The sequence below is a fragment of the Cryptomeria japonica genome, chromosome 4 (assembly GCF_030272615.1).
Source record: "Cryptomeria japonica chromosome 4, Sugi_1.0, whole genome shotgun sequence".
Classification (NCBI taxonomy): Eukaryota; Viridiplantae; Streptophyta; class Pinopsida; order Cupressales; family Cupressaceae; genus Cryptomeria; species Cryptomeria japonica.
In genome coordinates, this window is record NC_081408.1 from 741,961,037 (window position 1) to 741,982,701 (window position 21,665).

Here is a 21,665-nt window from a genome sequence, read left to right on the forward strand (position 1 = left end):
AACCCTGTTTGACAATCTTCAGTGTATCGATGATGCGTGCAAGATGTTTGGTAAAATGTCAGAGAGAAACTTTTTCACATGGAACACACTCATGGGAGGATGTGTACATAATGGAGTCTTAGAAGGGGATCGAAAGCTTTATGAGGAGATACCTCAATGGGACATTGTTGCTTGGAGCATGATGGTTGCTGGTTAGGCACAAAATGGGTATGTTGATAAGGCAACAGACCTATTTCAGAAAATGCCAAAGAGAAATACTGTTTCGTGGAAAGCAGTGATTGCTGGATATGCACAGAATGGGAAATTTGAAGTCTCTAAAGCTTTTTCAGACAAATGCAACTGACTGGTTTGAAGCTAAACTCAATTACCTTTCCTAGTGTTCTTCTTGCATGGTCAACATGACAAGCAGATTCATGGATGAATAATAAGGCTGGATAAGAGACAGACAGCTTTGTGAGCAGTTGGCAAACAACAAAGATGGGGTTAAAGATGAGGAAATTTAGATGGCCACATGAGCCGTCATGTCAGATGCCATGGATGTGGCCTGTTGGACACTGTTACAGGCCGCATCATACCAACACCTACTGTTTTCCTTCAAACTATCTAAATATTTATTGCCTATAGACTTTGATAATATGCCTAATCTTCCTTTCATTCCACCAAGTCTCTTGCTGCTTGAGAGACCAGGTACCTGAAAGTGAATATGTGAGTCTGAAGCTAAAGATAAAACCATTCAAAGCTTGTTGGCTCAACCATAATTCCACGAATTCTTCACACATGTACACTCAAAGAATACTCCCCAATTTCAATATGCATCTCAAAAGGTCTTCTTTTCAACTTCTCTCTCACACCCTTCACCTATTCACACACATTTCTTCTCCATTCCTTCCACCTCACTTTACCAGCCCTCCTCCATCACAATGAGTCTTATTTAACCATATCTCTTCAATCAATATATCCCTCCCAAGCCTATTGGCCTCCAGATAATATTCCCCATGCAGCCTATCAAACCCCCCACCATAAAAGGTTTGCAATATCTATGGCCTCCATCACATTTCTATACTTTTGCCACTTCTCCAAAATTTTGCTAGAAAAAAAATTGTCATCAAGCAAACTTTGCTAATACATGTCAACAACAAAGTCCCAGTATGTGGCAGCAATCTCTCTGTAGAGCTCTGCTTCTTTTATCCTGCGGACATCATTGGAGGGCATTTGGGCCTGAAGGAGAAGCAGAGGAAAGTGAAGATGTGGGGCTTGAGAATGGCTATGCTGCATAGGGTTTCTTTATGTTCAACCCATAATTTTAGTGTCTGATGCTTTTCTCTCTTTCTGTTCTATTCTCCTGCAACAAAGGCCACTCCACTGAGAACAACTCACATAAAGAAGATTAAAACCCACACTGCAACTTCATAGGAAGCCATGCTTGTTGGACGATGTATAACACTTAGCCTAAATCTTCATTATTAATGAGAAAAAGTGGGTCTGCCTTGCATCTTTCTCTTGGAAACGTACAGAATTTGTAAAATTTGGGATTCTGCTTTCTAGTATTTAGTGCAATGCAAAGCTTCCTTTGTGTTACTTTTATTAAAGTAGATCCTCTTAAGAAAGAGATGGATAAGAGTTAACAAGGAATATATGATTGCATTAAAGTAAAGTGGAACTTGAAAGGCATTGCAACCCAACATTTTCTTTATTAAATTAAAAAGTGCAGGACAGAAGTGGTCCATGACCATCACAGCTAATGTCAACTTCACATAAAGGAGATTCCATGAATTCTTGGAAAGAACTGAGTATTATGTGGGGACCGAGGCTTCCCTGTTTGCTCTTTGTCTTTCAACGCTTCAATATGGTTAACTTGTTGTCACTCCAGTTAATAACAAACAATGAGTTATAGTTTTAACTCTAAGGAGTAAGGTCTTAACCACATTGTAAGTTATAAATCACTCTTTAAAGAAAATAGCGAAAGATGAGACAAGGGAAGTGTGCTAATTATGCTGAGAGGCATCTTTATGCTGAGATGCTGAGAGGCATCTACAATGACATCAAATGTCTGTAAACAAAAATCTATTTTTGAAACAATTTGACTTGCAAATGACAGGTAAATGCATGAAATATGCCATGTTTCAGCTTTTGTGGAGGTGTTATTTTATTACTTCAAGTAAAATAGAACCCTCACCACTTGTCTCCAGCTAGATTGAGAGTTTTTTGCATGCAGAACTTTAATGGATTTGTATTCTTGGTGTTTAGTATTTTAGAAGAACATTTATTTTACAGATGATTCTCTTAGATATTATAAATATCCTTCAGCATATTTTACATATATTTTATGCCAAGAGATATTTATAATAGAAGAGAATCATATGTAAAATAAATGTTCTTCTAAAATACTAAACACCAAGAATACAAATCCATTAAAGTCCTGCATGCAAAAAGTTGTCAATCTAGCTGGAGACAAGTGGTGAGGGTTCTATTTTACTTGGACTAATAAAATAATACCTCCACAAAAGCTGAAACATGGCATATTTCATGCATTTAGGTCTTTCATTTGCATGTGAAATTGTTTCAAAAATGGATTTTGGTTTATAAACATTTTGATGCCATTGTAAAAATTTGGATGCTATTCTTTAAAGGTTGATCTTCAAACAAAAAATGAAGATAAAGAAATGGATGACTTCAAGAAAGGAATTGAAAAGAACGTGATGACATGGCGACTTCTAGAATTAAGACTTGTTATTCTTGTTGGCATAACTGATGGAGATGATGACGAAATGAGAAGATGATCTGTGATCAAGTATATGTTGTCATTGATATTGTCAAAGGGGAGATTGTTGGTTTGATGATGTGATAGGATGTTTGATGACTTTATTTGTGTTGTCATTGATGGTGACCTTGTTTTTTTAGTCATCTAAGTCATCTAGACCTACCGGTAAAGCCTAACTGGTAGTGGAACCGGTTGACATCAAGGTAAACAGGAACAGTGCAATGATCATGTGATCGGTACAGATGATTGGTGAGGATTTAGATGTTGCGGTTTTATAGGAGTGTTGAAGATAGGAACATGCACCTATGTTCCAAACCGCATCAGTAGAATCAGTATATTGAGTGAGTTATGATTGACTGTCATGAACTCTATGAAGAAGAATGTATACCGGTAACGAATCTTTGAACGGTAATGATTTATGGTTTGGCAATGGATCTTATCATGTTCATAACTTAGTGATGACATGTCAGAATCTGTGTGTAATGATAAGATGGTGTTTGAGCATGTACAAGGATCAGATTTCTTGAGAAACAACAAAGTGTTTAGCAGAATGTGACAAGGATTTGATTGCTTATCAAATCGATGTGCAGTGATGTGTGGTGATCATTCAATGGTGGAAATTGTCTAAAAAATTGTTGTAATGATTTGTAATGTATTTTGGCGGATTGTTTTTCCGCACTAAATGTAAATTCAATGTATTTTGAATGTAGCTAGGGTTTTGTAACCGACATAGTTGGAAAGTGTTTTTAGGTCTAGTTGGAGAAAAGATTTTGTGTGGGTGGTTTTAGAAGAAGAGTGTGCCAAACCAGATTAAAGTGTTTGTCTGTGTGAAGTAGAGTTGTGCTTAAAAGGATTTGTACTAGCAAGTAAGGAGGTGTTGTGATCAAATCAGTTGCCTTGTTATTCCCTAACAATTACAGTAGTTTGAAATCCCTAACTAGGTAGATCCTAGTAGGTCTTATTTATAAATCCCTTCACCAGGTGGCTCATTAGTTTGAGTTTAAAATCCTCTGGCAAGGTTACTCCTAACAGGGTAGAGCTCTTAACAGAGCTAAGGCTAAATCCTTTCACTGGGTGACTCCTAATAGGGTCTACTCTTAATTGGACATATTGTAAAGCTTTTAACTGGGCTAGGCCTTTAACCGAATGCATTCCAAAAGAGTGCAAATATTTTGTGGGTGCTAATTTCCACTGTGGGTTTTCCCATTTGGGTTTCCACGTGAAAAATCTTTGTGTTCATGTGATGGATGGATTGTTGTTGTGCATTTGATATTTTTACTTTGTATGCATATTGATGAACACTTAAGTGAATGGTTTGGTAAATCAACTTAAAGGATTGTTTGAGTAGTTACTGATACTAGTGTTTTGAAGTATTGCAGATTTATGTTATTACTGATTCCCCCCCCCCCTCTCAGTAATAACCAAATCCTCATAATAATAATTCGTATCAGAGCACCAGGTCTTCTTTGTGCAAAATCTTAACCACTTGAGGTAAAGATTCGAGATGATGAAGGAGGATCCTAAGTTCACAAAGGATAACTACAAAATCTAGAGAGACAGAATGAATATCTACATCAAAGGAATGGGGCCATAGTTCTGGGAGCATGTTGTTAATCGGTACACACCTACTAGTACTCTAACTGCAGATCAACTTAAGGAGCAGTAGGAAAATGTTCAAGAATTAAAAGCTATTGTAAGTACTCTTTCTAATTCTGAGTATATTGATGTCCATAGTTTGAAAACTACTTATGAAGTTTGGGAAAAGTTGTAGTTGATTTATGGTGGAGATGAGCATGTGCAAAGAGATAAAGAAGAAAGCCTAAGAGGCAAGTTTGATGACATCAGGATGATGGAAGGTGAGAACATCACACAGTATGGACAAAGGATAAAAGAAGTGGTTTGAGGAATCAAAAGTGTTGGTGGAACCATTGCTGAAGACATGATGGTGAGTAAAACGCTTAGAACCTTACTACCCGCTTATGCTATTAGAGTATCTACTATCCAAGAATTGAGGTCAGTAAGCAAAGATAAAGTTACAATTGATTCTTTGATAGGCAAGCTTACTAGTTTTGAATTGAATAGCTTTGACAATAGTGTACTTAAAGAAGAATATGCTTTCAAAGAATTAGTATCTAATGCACCAGTAAGAAAAGGAAAGGATGTCTATCATAACCATGAATGCAGGTCATGTCATCATGGTGGTGGTAATGAAGGTATGGACGATGAACATAACTTGATGGAATTCGAGGCTTTATTGGCAAAAATACTTCCTAGAGGCACCGGTAAGTACAAAGGCAAGCTTCCTCTTAAGTTCTTCTCATGTAATAGAATAGGACATATTGTTGCCAATTGTCCTAACAGTGATCATAAAGAAAAGTTCAAGAAGTATAAAGGAAAAGGTAAGAAACAGTGTTATGTTGCAATGGATGAAGCTGTTACTGATGAGGAATCAGAGGATGAAGATAATGATGAAATTATTTTTTTAGCAGTTAAGGAAGATCTCTCTGACAAGAAAGCTTTAGTGTCTCATATTGACAGTAGTGATGAGTGGGTCATTGATAATGGTTGCTCACATTACATGACTGGTGACAAGAACAAGTTCATCTCACTTGAAGAATTTGATGGTGGAGTAGTGAGATTTGGCAATAATTCATTGTGCTTGGTAAAGGGTAAAGGTTCAATTTCATTAAATGGTAAAAGTAATGTTGATGATGTGTATTGGGTTGAAGGATTGAAGCATAACTTGTTGAGTGTTGGTCAGCTAAATGATAAAGGTTATCATCTTGAGTTTAAGAATGGAGTGTACAGGATTTTAGGAAGCAAAGAAGAATTGATTGCTACTGGTAAACAAACAAAAGGTAACTTATTTCATTTGAACACTAATGTTAACAATTGTTTGGTTGCAAAAGTTGAGGACTATTGGTTATGGCATAGAAGATTTTGTCATGTAAATTTTGATAATTTGGTTAAGGTCATCAAGTCAAGTATGGTTAGAGGTATGCCACAATTAGTCAAACCAAACAATGTGATTTGTAAAGAGTGTCAGTTGGGTAAGATGCCTACTTCCTCTTTTAAGAGAAAATCATTTTCTTCTGAAAATATTTTAGATTTGGTGCACATTGATTTATGTGGTCCTATGAGGACTAGGATTTTTCAAGGTGATAATAATTTCATGATATTTACTGATGATTATTCAAGAATGATGTGGGGTACATTTTTGAAGGAGAAGTTAGAATCTTTCGACAAGTTTAAGGCATTCAAAGCCTTAGTGGAGAAAGAAACCGGTAAGAACCTAAAGTGCCTAAGATCTGACCGGGGTGGAGAATTCACATCAGTTGAATTTATGAAATAATGTGATGAGAATGGAATCAAGAGACAACTATCTGCACCAAGGACATCACAACAGAATGGGATTGCAGAAAGGAGGAGTTGGAACATAGTTGAAGTAGCAAGAACAATGTTGATACAAATAGATGTACCTAAAATATTCTTGAGAGAAGCAGTCAGCACTGCTATATACACATTGAACCAAGTATTGGTCAAGAAAGGTAATGAAAAAACTCCCTATAAGTTATTGTATGGTCATACTCCTAATGCTAGTTATTTCAAAGTCTTTGGCAACAGGTGTTAAATAAAGAGAGATGAGTATACAGGTAAGTTTGATCCTAAGAGTGATGAAGGAAATTTTCTTGGTTATTCAACTAAGAGAAAAGCATTTAAGTGCTTTAACAAAAGAACCAAGAAGATTGTGGAAAGTATTAATGTAAAAGTTGATGAGTATTATGATAAATCTGATGATACCAGCAAGTCTAATGTAGTAGATGAACAGAGGCTAGTGATTATTGAACCGGAAGTTCAAAATGATGTTGAGCAAAACAATGTGCAAAATGTTGTTGAACTAGTAGATGAAGAAGTAGAAGAGACTTTTATACTGGAACCAATTATACCTAGATATGTAAAGTTGAATCCCTTTGAAGATTAGATAATTGGAGATAAGAATGTTGAAGTACAAACAAGAAGAAATATTAGAGAAATTGCTTGTCTTATTTCCATAGTTGAACCTAAGATGGTGAGGGAAGCTCTCAAGGATGATGATTGGATAAAGGCTATGGAGGAAGACCTTGATCAAATAGAGAAGAACAACACTTGGTGACTTGTCCCCAGACCAATTGATAAAAATGTGATTGGTACTAAGTGGGTGTTCAGAAACAAACTGAATGAAGATGGTGAAGTGGTTAGGAACAAGGATAGACTAGTTTGCAAAGGATATGAACAAGAAGAAGGTGAGAATTATGGAGAAACCTTTGCACCGGTTGCTAGACTTGAAGGAGTAAGAATTATAGTTGCATTTTTAGCATTTAAAGGATTCAAGGTTTACTAAATGGATGTGAAGTCTACATTTTTTAATGTAATTATAAAAGAAGAGGTTTACATTGAACAACTGGATGGGTTTGCATTGACTAAAGACAAGGACATGGTGAGAAAGCTTCATACAGATTTATATGGGTTAAAGAAAGCTCCAAGGGCATGGTGTTGAACACAAGATTTCACTGAGAGGGGGGTGAATTAGTGATTTCTAAACTTAACCCTTTTCTAGCCTATGTATGTATATCGGTTAACAGATCTAACATAAAGAAGACATACCAGTTAGATGGGAGGATGACACAAATGCAACCACACATAAAAGGGACACCACATAACACTATATGTATGAGGAAAACCCAATATGGGAAAATCCTCAGTGAGAAATGTTGTTGGAGGCTACTGCTCCAATCCAGCCTCACAATGAAGCATTCGGTTACAACATTTAGGGCACCAACCCAAGGAGCACCAACCCCTACACCAAGCTCCAACTCATTGATTACAAAATCATATTTTGAATACAAAAGTTATCTTCTTGTTACAAAAGAAATTTGTAACTCTCATGTATGTCTCTCCACCAGTTCTCCTCTCTATAGATCTATGTCGGTTCTCTATTCACCTTTTCTCTGTTGCAACCTTATCTCTTGCTACAATCCACTCTTTGTTGCACCCTTGCTAGTTTGACCTCTTCTTCTTCTCTATCGGTTCTTCTCTTTGTCACACTGCTACTATCCATCATTGGTCTTGATAACTTAGTTAGATGTCCACTATCTGATTCCCGATGGTTCTCTGCAATCTTCTATAACCCTTCTCTATCGGTTCAGTCACCACTAGTGTACTCCTCTCTCTCAGAATCAATGGTCGGCTACCGGTTACCTCACTATTTCTGGTTGAACTCTTCAACCCATTTCTCACTCACACTCAGTCTCTTCTCTGATTTTCTTTGAGAATTTTACTGATTTTCTCTCACATGCAGTAGCAACAACTACATCTTTGGCTCACACTCTTATAGCCAGATTTTTTTGCCTAAATGTGAGTTTGAACATTTGCACATCAGGGTTTCTGCCATGCACTGAATCTGCATTCAATCTGATCTTTGATCATTGTGACATATAATATCCAATTTGATATCATGTCCTTGATCGATGTTCAACACTCAGTCAATGAGCATCGCCTAGTTGTTTACCTTATGAACCACATCTTCTCTCTTTTTATCATTCGTAGCATGATTTTTGACCTTTTGTCTAATTGATCACGTGTGTGATATAGTTTCCTTCATTCTATTCGATCTGCAAGATCAGTCTATACTAGATCTCTGATGTTTCCTTGATCTTGAGCCGTAATCCTCTACCATACTTCTTCAAGCTTCGCAGTCACCATTAAATGTTGGACAAGTCACCAATGACCTCACTGACACATCACACTGACCTGTGCATGTATGTCACTTCACCTCCATGTGGCCCCTTTTTCAGCATCCATCTTTTCTAGGTTGGTTATGTTGGTTTGGATAGGATCACCGACTAACCATACACCTGGGCTCATCTACTGATTCACAGACCCTACTGATTATACCCTAATCGGTCTCCCTTCAACCTTTCACTTTACTTCTCATCCAATGGAGCACCTAAACTGGTCAACACACATGCCAACCTACCTCATGCACATCTTCATCAGGTGGGAGCCTTCTGCATCTATACTTTGTCAACATTACCAGTGGACATACTTACTGGTAGACACCTTGATGACATCATGCCATCAGTCTTCACCAATCTCCATTTGTCTACTTCTGCATAAACTTGCCTTCTTCATCTATAGACTAGTTCTCCTATCAATAAGTTTGTCAAAGTGACAAACACATCCTTCCTTCTCTATACCGACAAGTCATCATGACTACCTGGCTGATCCGGTACACATCCCTGATCACATTCACCTAAGGCAATTTAGTGTTTCACTAGCTCATCCAGTGTGAGCCTTCAATCTCCTCACTTTAACACTTCTATCTTATCTCTGAAAACTATGATGCATTCATGCATAATAGGAGATAAGCTCCACTTACCTGTGGGAGTGGATCCTTTTCATCTGCATCCTGCAATGTACCAATGTGACATCCCTGTTTGAGCAGCATGTCTTCAAACAGGCACATGTGAACTAGTTGGGTACATTCACTGTCATTCATCTCTTCAAATGGTGACTTCATCTTTATCCAATGGGAGTCCTATAGTTTCAAACCCACACAACATACTGGTGGCCTGCCCATACTTCACCTTAGGTGTTGATGTGATTCTGTTAACTTTCCCTCTCTTCATCACAATCAACAGCCCAACATACTTCACCTCCAATGTTGATGTGATTTTGGTAGCATTCCCCCTCTTCATCACAATCAACAACCCAACATCTTTCCCCCTTATAGATGTCATCATTTACTAGTTGTTATATCATATTGTGGCACCTTCACAAGCTGACAATTATGAAAATACACGTGAAATTCCAATCATTTAACTATCTAACCAACATGTGGAATCTCAAGAGCCACACAATAATATTTTTACCATATTAAATAATGTTAGCATACCATAGATATCTGATAATATGATGAAATAATAAGGATCTGGTCAACTACTGAGAGGAGGGGGGGTGAATTAATAGATAGAAAATAAACTAAACTTTCACTAAACAAACTTTCAACTCAGAATCCAATCACTAAACTAACCGGTTTAGTCACTGTATCAAAAACTGCAACTGCACTATCAAACTTTACTAATTGACCTAATACTCAGTGACATAATGCAACAGATCTTGAAACTTAAATATTATTTGACAAATCCTTAAACCACTTCACTAATACTAGTAAAAATATGTTTCAGATCATTTCTGGTCATCCAAATATATCTATGCAAATTTACTAGTCATTCAAATCAACCATATCAAAAACACATCCACAAAATCATTCACCACTTGACAATGATTTTTCATGTGGAAACCCAAATGGGAAAAACCATGGTGGGGATGAATACCCACAAGTATTATGAACTCTTTTGAATTTTTCCATGTTAGGAGCCAAGCCTTGTTAGAAGCTTTTACAATAATGTCCTGTTAAGAACAGATCCGATTAAGGTCCACTCGGTTAAGGGATTGACTACAATACCTTGTTAAAGGTAATACCATGTTAGAGGTAACCTTGATGGAGAATTTCAAATCCAAGCTAATGGATCACCTTTTTAGAGGATTTTAGCAAAAAGCATGTTAAAGCTTACCCAGTTAAGGGATTTAACTATTGTAATGGTTAGAGAACAACAGGTTCTTTGCTGATCTGGTAATAGTACTTGCTTGTTTAATCAGATCCATTTTTGCTCATATCTGCCTTCACAACATTTTGTAGACACACCTTCTTGTTTGACAACAATCACACTTAACCAAATTTTCCAACACAATTACAAACAACTCATCGACCTTAAAAATAAATACAATAGGTCGATAACACAACGCAAACCCTACAAATCTCATAGAGATTACAAACATATCATTTTAATCTTGACTGTTAGATTACATAGAAATTAACTACACATTGTTCTAGACAACTTCAACCGCTCCTGGATCACCACACATTGGATCTTGTATCTCATCACACGTTTGTCACTTCATACTATGCAATTGATCATTCCCAAGATAAATAGTTATCTCTACACACCAAACCCACTTCAAAATTCATCACATGTAACATGTATATGTGGCATCTTCGTCTCCGATCATCATTTGGTCATAGATCATCACAACCGATTCTCCAAGCTCCATCGGTTAGGGTTCTGCTTATCAACTGGTTAGGGTTACCCGTTGATCCCTTTGCTTCAATAATACTATCGGTTGCCTTCACTACTTTACTACCGGTTACTTTACTGCATCATTACCAATTGTAATACATCTTCATTACCGGTTACTATTGACATCAATGACAATACTATACTTCATCAATGCAATCTTCATGCAATGCCAACAATATCACCAAGCATTATATCTCCATGTGTATAATAATTGTGTATGAATAATTATCATTGTACACTATGAATCAATTTGTACATAATTAACATTGTTGTTGAGCTTTTATTTACTTGCATAGCCATGAATACCAACTCCAAGCTTATGACATCACATACAAACATAACATCACTTTCAACTACTTACAACACCCCATGTCATCTTTGAAAATATTATCCTATTCTCATATTATGCCCATGAACTCTATCTCTATAGAAGGTGCTTCTAAATTATCATTCATGTGTGGAAAAATAAACCATTTTGAATATATAGTTGTGAATTATTTTTCAATTCACTTATGGTAAGTACCACAATATCATTGCATTACAACAATATGTATACTATAATGTAGCATCTAAAACTCACCACATTGCATTTTTTAGATAAACTCTATATTTTAGATAAGTTAAATGATACTTTGCAGTTCCTTTCAAGTACCAAAACACGCTCTTCGCATATGTCCATAGGTCCTTAGTTTTTACATGGACATACATAGAACCCCCACTATTTGAGAAATGTCTAGTATTATGTAGTGATGTAGTAGCATTTAGGTTCATAGGTGATCTTGTATTAACCAAAATTATTTCTATTTTCATTTTTAGTTTTTCTTTATTTTTGTTGTGCTATAGTTGGTTATGGTGATTGGTTTCAAGAATCATTTTTAGATTAATTTTGGTTAAGTAAGGAATTTAACTCATTGAAGACTCAAATGGGTATCTATGGTTCAATTTTGGTGGAAATCTAAGAAATTTGACTAAGTTAAAGAGAAATAAGATTTTTAGTCCTATTTAGTAACAAATAAAAGGTTCGAGTATTCTCGGAATATTGAGAATCATTGACAAGTTCTTGTCCCATTTCTTCACATCAATGAGTTCTTGTTCCTCTTAAAATATTTTATATTTCTTCAAACATTTTGAAAGCTTTGAATAGTTCCTAATAGAGTAGGAACTCCCAATAAAAGTGAAAAATTCTCATCAAGGTAGGAACCCTCAAGAAAATGGATTAAAGAAAAATAAATTAATTTTTTAACAGTCAAAATAGTTCCTATTTAGGTGGGAACCTAAATAAAAAATTGGAATGGTTCATATTTCCCACCAAAGTAGGAACCCCTGACAAAAGGAAACCATGATGAAAACTTATAATTGTGAAAAATGAAATAGTTCTTAATGGAATGAGAACTAGTGACAATTTGGAATGGTTCCTAGCGGGATAGGTACCCTGACAAAAGGAACAAGTACCTAGTACCTATCGTATCTTTGATAGATTGGAATGACTGATTATTGAAGCAATTGAATGCATCCAAGGTAACAAGAATTGTTGGTAGAGTTCCCAATGGACGATAAAGATCCCACAAAGTCTTGAATACCCTTTCGAGTGTTTTGAGGATATTTTAAATGGTGACATGTGGATGATTAAGATTAAACAATGATTTTTCAATTCCAATGGTTCAACTTATTTATGTTAAAAGTATATAAATCAAAATTAATATGGTTTGAGGAGGTTGGTAAATCATAGTGTAAAGCGGAAAATTGAACCCTAGGTGTTCCCCCCACTCCAAGGAGAAAGGAGGTCACTAGGATTGATGGTTTTCACTTAGGAGAGACTTTACATTCAAAAGAGGGGTTGAAACTCACAAGATCCAATCCCACACAATGCAAGATTGAATTCTAAATGAGTTTCAAGGGTTGAGACAGCAAGGATACCCTCTTTTGTAAAGAATGTAGATAGAAGGATTGAACTAGGAATGCATGTAAAGTAAGAAAGATTCGCTTATAAATGGAGATAGGGATATGGTATGAAGCTACGGACCTGAAATTAGCAGTAAAATGTCTAGACGATGCTGTCCTACAAGTTTGAGTGAAAGTTGATGGGACAATGGCTCCCGGAGTGCACACGGTCCTCCGAAAAATCTGCGAAACGAAGGGGGATTTGTTCGTCTCTGCACAAGGATTCCAGATCTTCAATTACAGCCGCGTACCTGCAACCTACACATAGAAAAGAGAGGACGATTGGGGGGTTAGGGATTAGGGGTTTGCCTTTAGGTCAAACCCCAGTTTTGGAATTAACCAAGAAATGAGAATGCTGTAAATGTAAATGTTTGTAATGTGATCAAGTACTGGTACCTTGTTGTAAGAATGTTTGTATTCTTACATGTGAAGGTGTAATATTGTTGTATGTTGTATGTTGTATGTGATCTCCTCTTCAATGGTTGAATCCTTGTCTTGAATGCAACACTTAGCCTTGAATGGAGACTTAGAATGAAGGAATGCTTGAATGTCTGAATGCTTGAATGTTTGAATATCGCTTCCGCCTCTTGTATGCATATGTTTTTCCTCTTACCATCTACCCTTTCTAAGAGGGGAAATTTAGTTTGTATACTTGTCAATTAGGGTTAGAAGACTGATTTTTCCGACCTTAGGCTGACCTAGAAACATTATTTTCCAAATTGCAAACTTGAAGACCCGATGCCCAAAAAGAGACCGGGCCCAAAATAGGGCCAGGGACCATGGCGCCCAGCGCCATTGTCCTGGGGGACTAGGGTGTTGGGCACCATGGTCTTGAAGGATCAGGGCATTGGGTGCCATGGTCCCACCTCCCGGGACAGCAGGGTGCAAGGAAGGATCAAGCCACGATGCAGAAATATGTAGTTTTTGATGTCGCAAATAGGTTTCAGGGTCTCCATTCAGGTTCAGTGTTGCGTCACCATCGTGAAGACCCAAATACAGTTGAAATTGCAAGTGTTGCAATTTTAGGATGCTACATTTAGCCCCCACTTTAGCGAGAGTATAAGTGTATGCCCATACTTCCGGTAAAGTACAAGGAAACAACATTGAAAGATTTTCACCACGTCAAGGAGGCAAGATACACCAAGCCCCCAGTGGACTAAGGATCTTACGACTTCGATTGACAAAGTAAAAGGGAAGATCACGAGGGAGAACCATGACTGTCAGTAGTAAGGTTCCCTCACTATGAGTCATGCAAGAAAGATATCAAAAATTTTCAAGGCAAAGCTAAGTTCGTCAAGAAATTTTCAAGTATCCTGAAGAGATATGGACGGAGTGTATGCCCCCCTACATTAAAGCGATTGCACACACCTCATCGGGGGTGATTTCTTTAAGGTAGTGATACACATAAGAAATGAGAAGGGAAAGGAGCACATTATCACAAAGATTTAGCCCCCAAGTGTGAGATAAACCCAAGGATAATAGACACAAAACACAAATCATGAGGTGAGTTCACTTTCCTCGGGGTCAGTATGCTGTATGATAATTCATGTATATCATATGTATGTATGCATAATTGTTCTTCATTCCTCAATCAAGGAAGGTCACCTAGAAGAAGGGAACACATGTGTCTTTTGAGTCAACATGAGAGAGACCAAAAGAGATCTCAATGCTTTGCATCGTCCTCAAGTAGACAACACTAAGGACAACAAATAGAAGAATGAGAATAACACATAGAAGAAGTAACAAAAGAAATCAAGAGAGGAGAAGAGAGTCTACTATGTTAATGAAACTAGTCTAGCATGTCATCTACCCCCCGATCTTGCTGATCAATATTTTGAGAAGGCAGGAAACACGCTAGAGGAGGAACATCCAACACAGCAGATGGAGCTATCACAAGATCCAAACAAGGGTTGTGTTCTTGTTCCAAGCCATGTTGTTCTTGTCTAGGAGCTACGATAAGTGCTTTAGAAAATTCGTTAGATAAATGGTTATCAACATCAACATATTCATATTCACTATCAGAAGAAAGAGGAGTAACATTTTCATCATGAATAACATTTTCATCTATATCATCATCGAGATTTATAAAAATAGGATCTTTAACTCATACAGGATCAAAACCATCATGCATCTTATGCTTAGGAGATTTTGGCTCAATTTTCGGCTGAGGAGAAAATGGAATAATACTAGCTGAAGGTGTTTTTGGGGATTGCAAAGTTTGAGAAGTAGCTACACGAGCTCTAAGATGACGCTTTCATCGGCGTTCACGCGCAGAATGATTTTGTCTAGTCTTAGTAGGAAGTTGAGAAGATTGAGGAGGAGGAATGTTCTCATCCTTATCACTTGGGTGTTTAGGTTGTGGTCTCTTAGGTTGGATAATAGGAGAAGAGGAAGGTCTCTTCTCTTTATAAGAGGAAGGAGGAGGGACTGCTCCATATAAAGGAGGAATATTTGGTTTAGGAAGGAGACCAAGTCCATCATGACGAGGAGGTATAGGTCTACTTTTAGAAAGTTTATTAGACATAGACATAGTCACATCCATAGGAATGGGTTGGGAATCTTCTTGAGGAAAGACATTAGTTTTATCTTTCAAAGGAAGAACTTCCTTCTCAAGAATGATAGGAATATCAAGTTTGGGTGTTCTAGGTTCACTTAGAGATAGGATCATGTAAAGCGGAAAATCGATCGAACCCTAGTTGCTCTCCCCTCTTCCAACTCCGAGGAGAGAGAAGGGAGGTTGCTAGGGTTGATGGTTTTCACTTAAGGGAGATACTTTACATTCAAAAGAGGGGTTGAAACCCACAAGATCCAATCCCACACAAGGCAAGATTGGATGCTAAATGAGTTTCAAGGGTCAAGACAAGAAGGCTACCCTCTTTTGTAAAGAATGTGCATAGAATGATTAGGCTAGTAATGCATAGAAAGTGACAAAGATTCGCTTATAAACTGAGATAGGGATATAGGATGAAGCTGTGGACCTGGAATTAGTAGTAAAATGTTGATACGGCGCTGTCTTGCAAATTTGAGCAAAAGTTGACGGGACGATGGCGCCCGACGCCACGGTCCTCCGAAAAATCCGTGAAACGAAGGGGGATCTGTTCGTCTCTGCACAAGGATTCCAGATCTTCAATTTCAGCTGCGTACCTGCAACCTACACAGAGAAAAGCGAAGATGATTGGGGGGTTAGGGATTAGGGGTTTGCCTTTAGGTCAAACCCTGGTTTTGGAATTAACCAAGAAATGAGAAATTGTTGTAAATGTAAATGTCTGTAATGTAAAACAAGTACTAATACCTTGTTGTACGGATGTTTGTATCCTTATGTGTGAAGGTATAGATGTTGTTGTTTGTTGTATGTTGTATATTGTATGTTGTAGTATGTAGCATGTAGTAAGTGATCTCCTTTTCAATGGTTGAATCCTTGTCTTGAATGCAACACTTAGCCTTGAATGGAGACTTAGAAGGAATGCTTGAATGCTTGAATGCTTGAATGTTTGAGTATAGTTTCCATGCCTTTTCCATCATATCGAATGAAAGAGGAAAATGTAGTTTATATACTTACCAATTAGGGTTAAAAGACTGATTTTCCTGACCTTAGGCCGACCAGGAAAGTTTATTTTCCAATTTGCAAACAAAAGGACCCGAAGCCCCATAGGAAACTGGGCCCAAAATAGGGCCAAGGACCAGGGCGTTGGGCGCCATGGTCCTGGGGGACCAGGGTGCTGGGCGCCCTAGTCCTGAAGGACCAGGGCGCTAGGCACTCTGGTCCCACCTCCCGGGATAGCAGGGTGCAAAGGAGGTTCAGGCCAGGGTGCAAGAAAATGCAATTTTCAGTGTCATAATCAGGTTTCGGGGTCTCCATTCAGGTTGCGTGTTGTGTCGCCATCGTGAAGACTGAAATGCAGTCGAAATTGCAAGTGTCACAATTTTAGGACGCTACATTTAGCCCCCACTTTAGCGGGAGTATGTATGCTCATACTTCCGGTAAAGTACAAGGAAACAAAATTGAAAGACTTTCACCACGTCAAGGAGGCAAGACACACCAAGCCCCCAGTGGACTAGGGATCTTATGACTTTGATTGACAAAGTAAAAGGGAAGATCACGAGGGAGAACCATGACTGTCAGTAGCAAGGTTCCCTCACTATGAGTCATGCAAAAGAAATACCAAAAATTTTCAAGGCAAAGCTAAGTTCGCCAAAAAATTTTCAAGTATCCTGAAAGGATAGACAGGGTGTATGCCCCCCTACGTTAAAGAGATCGCACACACCTCAACGGGGGTGATTGCTTTAAGGTAGTGATACACATAAGAAATGAGAAAGGAAAGGAGCACGTTATCACAAAGATTTAACCCCCAAGTGTGAGATAAACCCAAGGATAATAGACACAAAACACAAAGTACGAGGTGACTTCGCTTTCCTCAAGGTCAGTATGCTATATGATAATTCATGTATATATATCATATGTATGTATGCATAATTGTTCTTCATTCCCCAATCAAGGAAGGTCACCTAGAAGAAGGGAACACATGTGTCTTTTGAGTCAACATGAGAGAGACCAAAAGAGATCTCAATGCTTTGCATCGTCCTCAAGTAGACAACACCAAGGACAACAAATAGAAGAATGAGAATAACATATAGAAGAAGTAACAAAAGAGAGGAGGAGAGAAGCTGCTATGCTAATGTAACTAGTCTAGCACGTCATCTACCCCCCGATCTTGCTGATCAATGTTTCGGGAAGGCAGGGAACACGCTAGAGGAGGAACATCCAACACAGCAGATGGAGCTATCACAAGATCCAAACAAGGGCTATGTTCATGTTCCAAGCCACATTGTTCTTGTCTAGGAGCTAGGATAAGTGCTTTAGAAAATTCATTAGATAAATGGTTATCAACATCAACAAGTTCATATTCACTATCAAAAGCAAGAAGAGTAATATGTTCATCATGAATAACATTTTCATCTATAGCATCATCAAGATTTATAAAAATAGGGTCTTTAACTCGCACAAGATCAAGACCATCATGCATCTTATGTTTAGGAGATTTGGAGAAAATGGAATAATGCTTGTTGAAGGTGTTTTTGGAGATTGCAAAGTTTGAGAAGCAGTTGCTTGAGCCCTAAGATGACGCTTTCGTCGGCGTTCACGTGCAGAACAATTTCGTCTAGTCTTAGTAGGAAGTGGAGAAGATTGAGGAGGAGGAATGTTCTCATCCTTATCACTTGGGTGTTTAGGTTGTGGTCTTTTAGGCTAGATAATAGGAGAAGAAGAAGGTCTCTTCTCTCTATAAAAGGACGGAGGAGGAACTGCTCCATATAAAGGAGGAATTTTTGGTTTAGGAAGGAGACCAAGTCCATCATGACGAGGAGGTATAGGTCTACTTTTAGAAGGTTTATTAGGCATAGACAAAGTCACATCCATAGGGATGGGTTGGGAATCTTCTTGAGGAAAGACATTAGTTTTATCTTTCAAAGGAAGAACTTCCTTCTCAAGAATGATAGGAATGTCAAGTTTAGGTGTTCTAGGTTCACTTAAAGATAGGATCATATCTGTTTTCCATTTTTGATAAGATTTGAAAAGATGATCACTTCGCGGAGGAAGAGATTGGAATTGTTTAGGCCAAAAATAATCAATAGGAACGCTAGAAGTTCTTTCAACTGGTTTAAAGAGACTATGATTGATAGTAACAACTTCACCATTATGGGGAAATTTCAAACACTTATGAATAGGAGAAGCAATAGCTTTCATGGAAGATAGCCAAGGATAGCCAAGCTTCACAGGAAATTGTTCGGATGAAGGAATAATAGCGAAGTTCACATCAAGGGATTTGTTATGAACTTCAATAGGTAATGTAATAGAACCAATTGAAGGAGAAGAAAATGTATCAAATAATTTCACAACCACATCTGTTTTGTCATATATCACTTGATTCAATTGCAAAGTAAAAAGAAATTCTTCAGTAATAACATTAACCATGCACGAAGGATCAATAAGTACTCCACGACAAGGTGTATTCTTGACTTTTGCAACTATGTATAAAGGACCATCAGGTGCTCTAATGGTTTCACTAGAATAAAATGTGATGGAAGGTTCTTTAGGGTTTTCTTGTTGCTCTACAAAGTTAATCACATTCGGAGTCATAGACACAAGACCATCAGATGAGAGAGAGGAATCATTAGTCTCAATCGCATTAGAGGTATGAGAAGGTAATGCATCAGTAAAAATCTGAAGATTTTGGTTAGGAGGAGCTACAGATGTGTTGCCTTTATCATTCACTCCAGAAACAGAAATAGTATTATTATCAATCAAATCTTGAATTTTACCCTTTAAAGAAAAACATTTTTCGGTATCATGCCCAGGTTGACGATGAAATTGACAAAAAGCTTTGTTATCAAAATAAGGTGAAGTAATCTTTGCAGGATCAATTTGCCTTATAGGAGGAAGAGTAAGCACATTTTGTTCCAATAACTTATTCATAATACTATGCAATGATTCATTCAAAGGAGTATACTTTCTTTCTTTCTTGAAAAATTTAGAAATAGGAGGCACACCTGATGCTGCATTCACATTGTTGTTGATGATGTTTTCATTGAATTTGATGGAATCTCTGTTCGGTTTAAACTTTCCAAATGGTTGTTGACTGCTATCACCCTTATCACTTGGAGTCATAGGATGTGATTGTTCCATTTGACTCAAAGTCAGTTGATAATTGTGAAGAGTTGCACACAACTGTTGGAAAGAAGTAAACTCAGAAAACAGAAGTTTGTCTCGAATATCTTTTTGTAAATTAGAAATAAAGATTCTTTGAATATCATTGTCAGGCACTGGAAAAGAAATTTGAGCATACAAATGCTTATATCTACCAATGAAATCAGTCACTTTTTCTTTAACACCTTGTTTACAATGCATTAAATCAATCAAAGTAACTTTTGGACTTATATTGTTTTGAAATTGTTGAATGAAAGCATTTGCAAGTTGTTTGAAAGAAGTAATAGAATAAGAAGGCAACGAGCAATACCATTGTAGGGATTTGTCTCTTAATGTTCTAGTAAACAGTTTTGCAAGCAACCTTTGGTCATAAGCAAAATCGGTACAAATTGTTTGAAAAGTCTTAACATGTGTTAGAGGATCTCCTTTACCATTATAAAGCTCCAAATGTGGGATTTCAACATGTTTAGGGGGAATAGCTCGAACAATGTCAAGAGAAAGTGGGCTCGCAACATCAAATGTGGGCACACTAAACTTAGATTGATTCATAGAGGCAATTTGTTGCTGTAAAGAAGAGACAGTTTGTGCAAGATTGTTAATGGTCGCTTCAGTCGAAGAATTCATATTAGATGTGTTAGATTGAGATGGAGGTGTTATGTTATTGAAAGAAGGTAGAGAATAAGGTGGTGGGACTCTATGATAATTAATCATAGGATATGATTGGACAGGAGGAACACTACAAGGAGGAATGGAATGATTGAATGAATTGCCCCCTTGCGTCATGTTCATTTGTGGAGATGTAATAGGAACACTCATTGAAGGAATGAATGAAGAAGTTGGATTGAATGAAGGAAGAGGGTTAATTGAAGAGGAAGGATTGCCCCCATGACTAGTGATCACAGGAGGAATGTCTTGTATAGAAGTAGCCATTATGTTTGATGTAAAGGTAGGTATGCTAGCAATAGGAGTTGTCAAAGGAATAGAATGATTGACTTGAGTGGGAGGTTGTGTATAACCTAAAGTTTCAGCACAACTCTTTATAGGCATCACATTCGAATCCACAATGTGTGCAATACCATGCAAAATATCAATTCCATTCTTATCACTTTGAAGCATGCGTTTTAGACCCTCAATTAAAGGAAGAGCTTGACTATCGGGGTATTCTTGAGACATCCATTGTCGAAAATCATCAAATTGATTATCCAATTTCGAAAGGTGTTCTATAGAAACCTCATGGAGAGCTTATTCATCATTAGGAGGATTAGAGGAATTACCCATGTCCTCGTTAAAAAGGCTATTCAAATTAGGTTCCATCTCCTTGGTAATTAAACCTCGGAAAGACTTAATTCTACGGCTTCGTCTAACGGGAATAGTGTAAGTAGGGCTTATTGTTGTAAAACTCATGCACTAGAGAGGGAGAGAAAATTTTGAATTTAAAGGTAGCAATTTTCAGTAAAATCAGCCAATCTTCTAGATTTAAGCTGTTAAATGCAATCACGACAGTCTCCCAAAATTTCAGAAAAAATGTCAGGGACCGTGGCGCTCGGAGTGCACACGGTCCCGACAACTTTTTTCGAAATTTGCAGGGATGAAAGGTATGATGATTTTAAAGCTAACCTGAAAAAATTGAGTGATTTTACGATCTGTAGATAGGCCAAATTAAAGTTGCAATCTCAAAATTGAACCTTACCAAGATTGTCGAAAAATGCAAAAATTTGAATTTTGAAAAAGAGAGGGAAACTGAAATTTTGAATTTTATGATTTTAGAAGGAATACCAACAACAATGTGAGTTTTGAAATTTAAAAATTGACTCAATTTCACGCAAAATTCAATTTTGAAAGCGGAAATCAAAGTTGTTGTAATTAAGCACTTAATTTCAAAAGTCACAAATTGCAAGAATTTGAATAAAGCATTGAAATTTCGAATGAATGCAAACACACTTTTCAGATTTAGGACAGTAAGAACACAATTTTGACACAAACTTTCAATTTTAACAATTTTTGAATAATTAGAAGCCTTAATCTAAGCAATCTCAAGACCAATTTTGACTATAATTTTGAAAGTGTTATAATTGATAAA

At 37.3% G+C, this 21,665-nt stretch overlaps 1 protein-coding gene across 1 annotated transcript in view; it reads right to left on the reverse strand.

The window, feature by feature from the left end:
- Nucleotides 1-499: 499 nt before the first annotated feature.
- The window catches only part of LOC131875351 (disease resistance protein RUN1-like), a 58,143-nt gene continuing 36,977 nt past the window's right edge, over nt 500-21,665 (reverse strand). Inside the window, exons 2-4 of the mRNA XM_059219450.1 lie at nt 1,127-1,218; nt 903-1,002; nt 500-691 (exon numbers count right to left, since the gene is read on the reverse strand). Coding sequence (XP_059075433.1) covers nt 500-691; nt 903-1,002; nt 1,127-1,218 — 384 coding nt within the window. The remainder of the gene's footprint in view (nt 692-902; nt 1,003-1,126; nt 1,219-21,665) is intronic.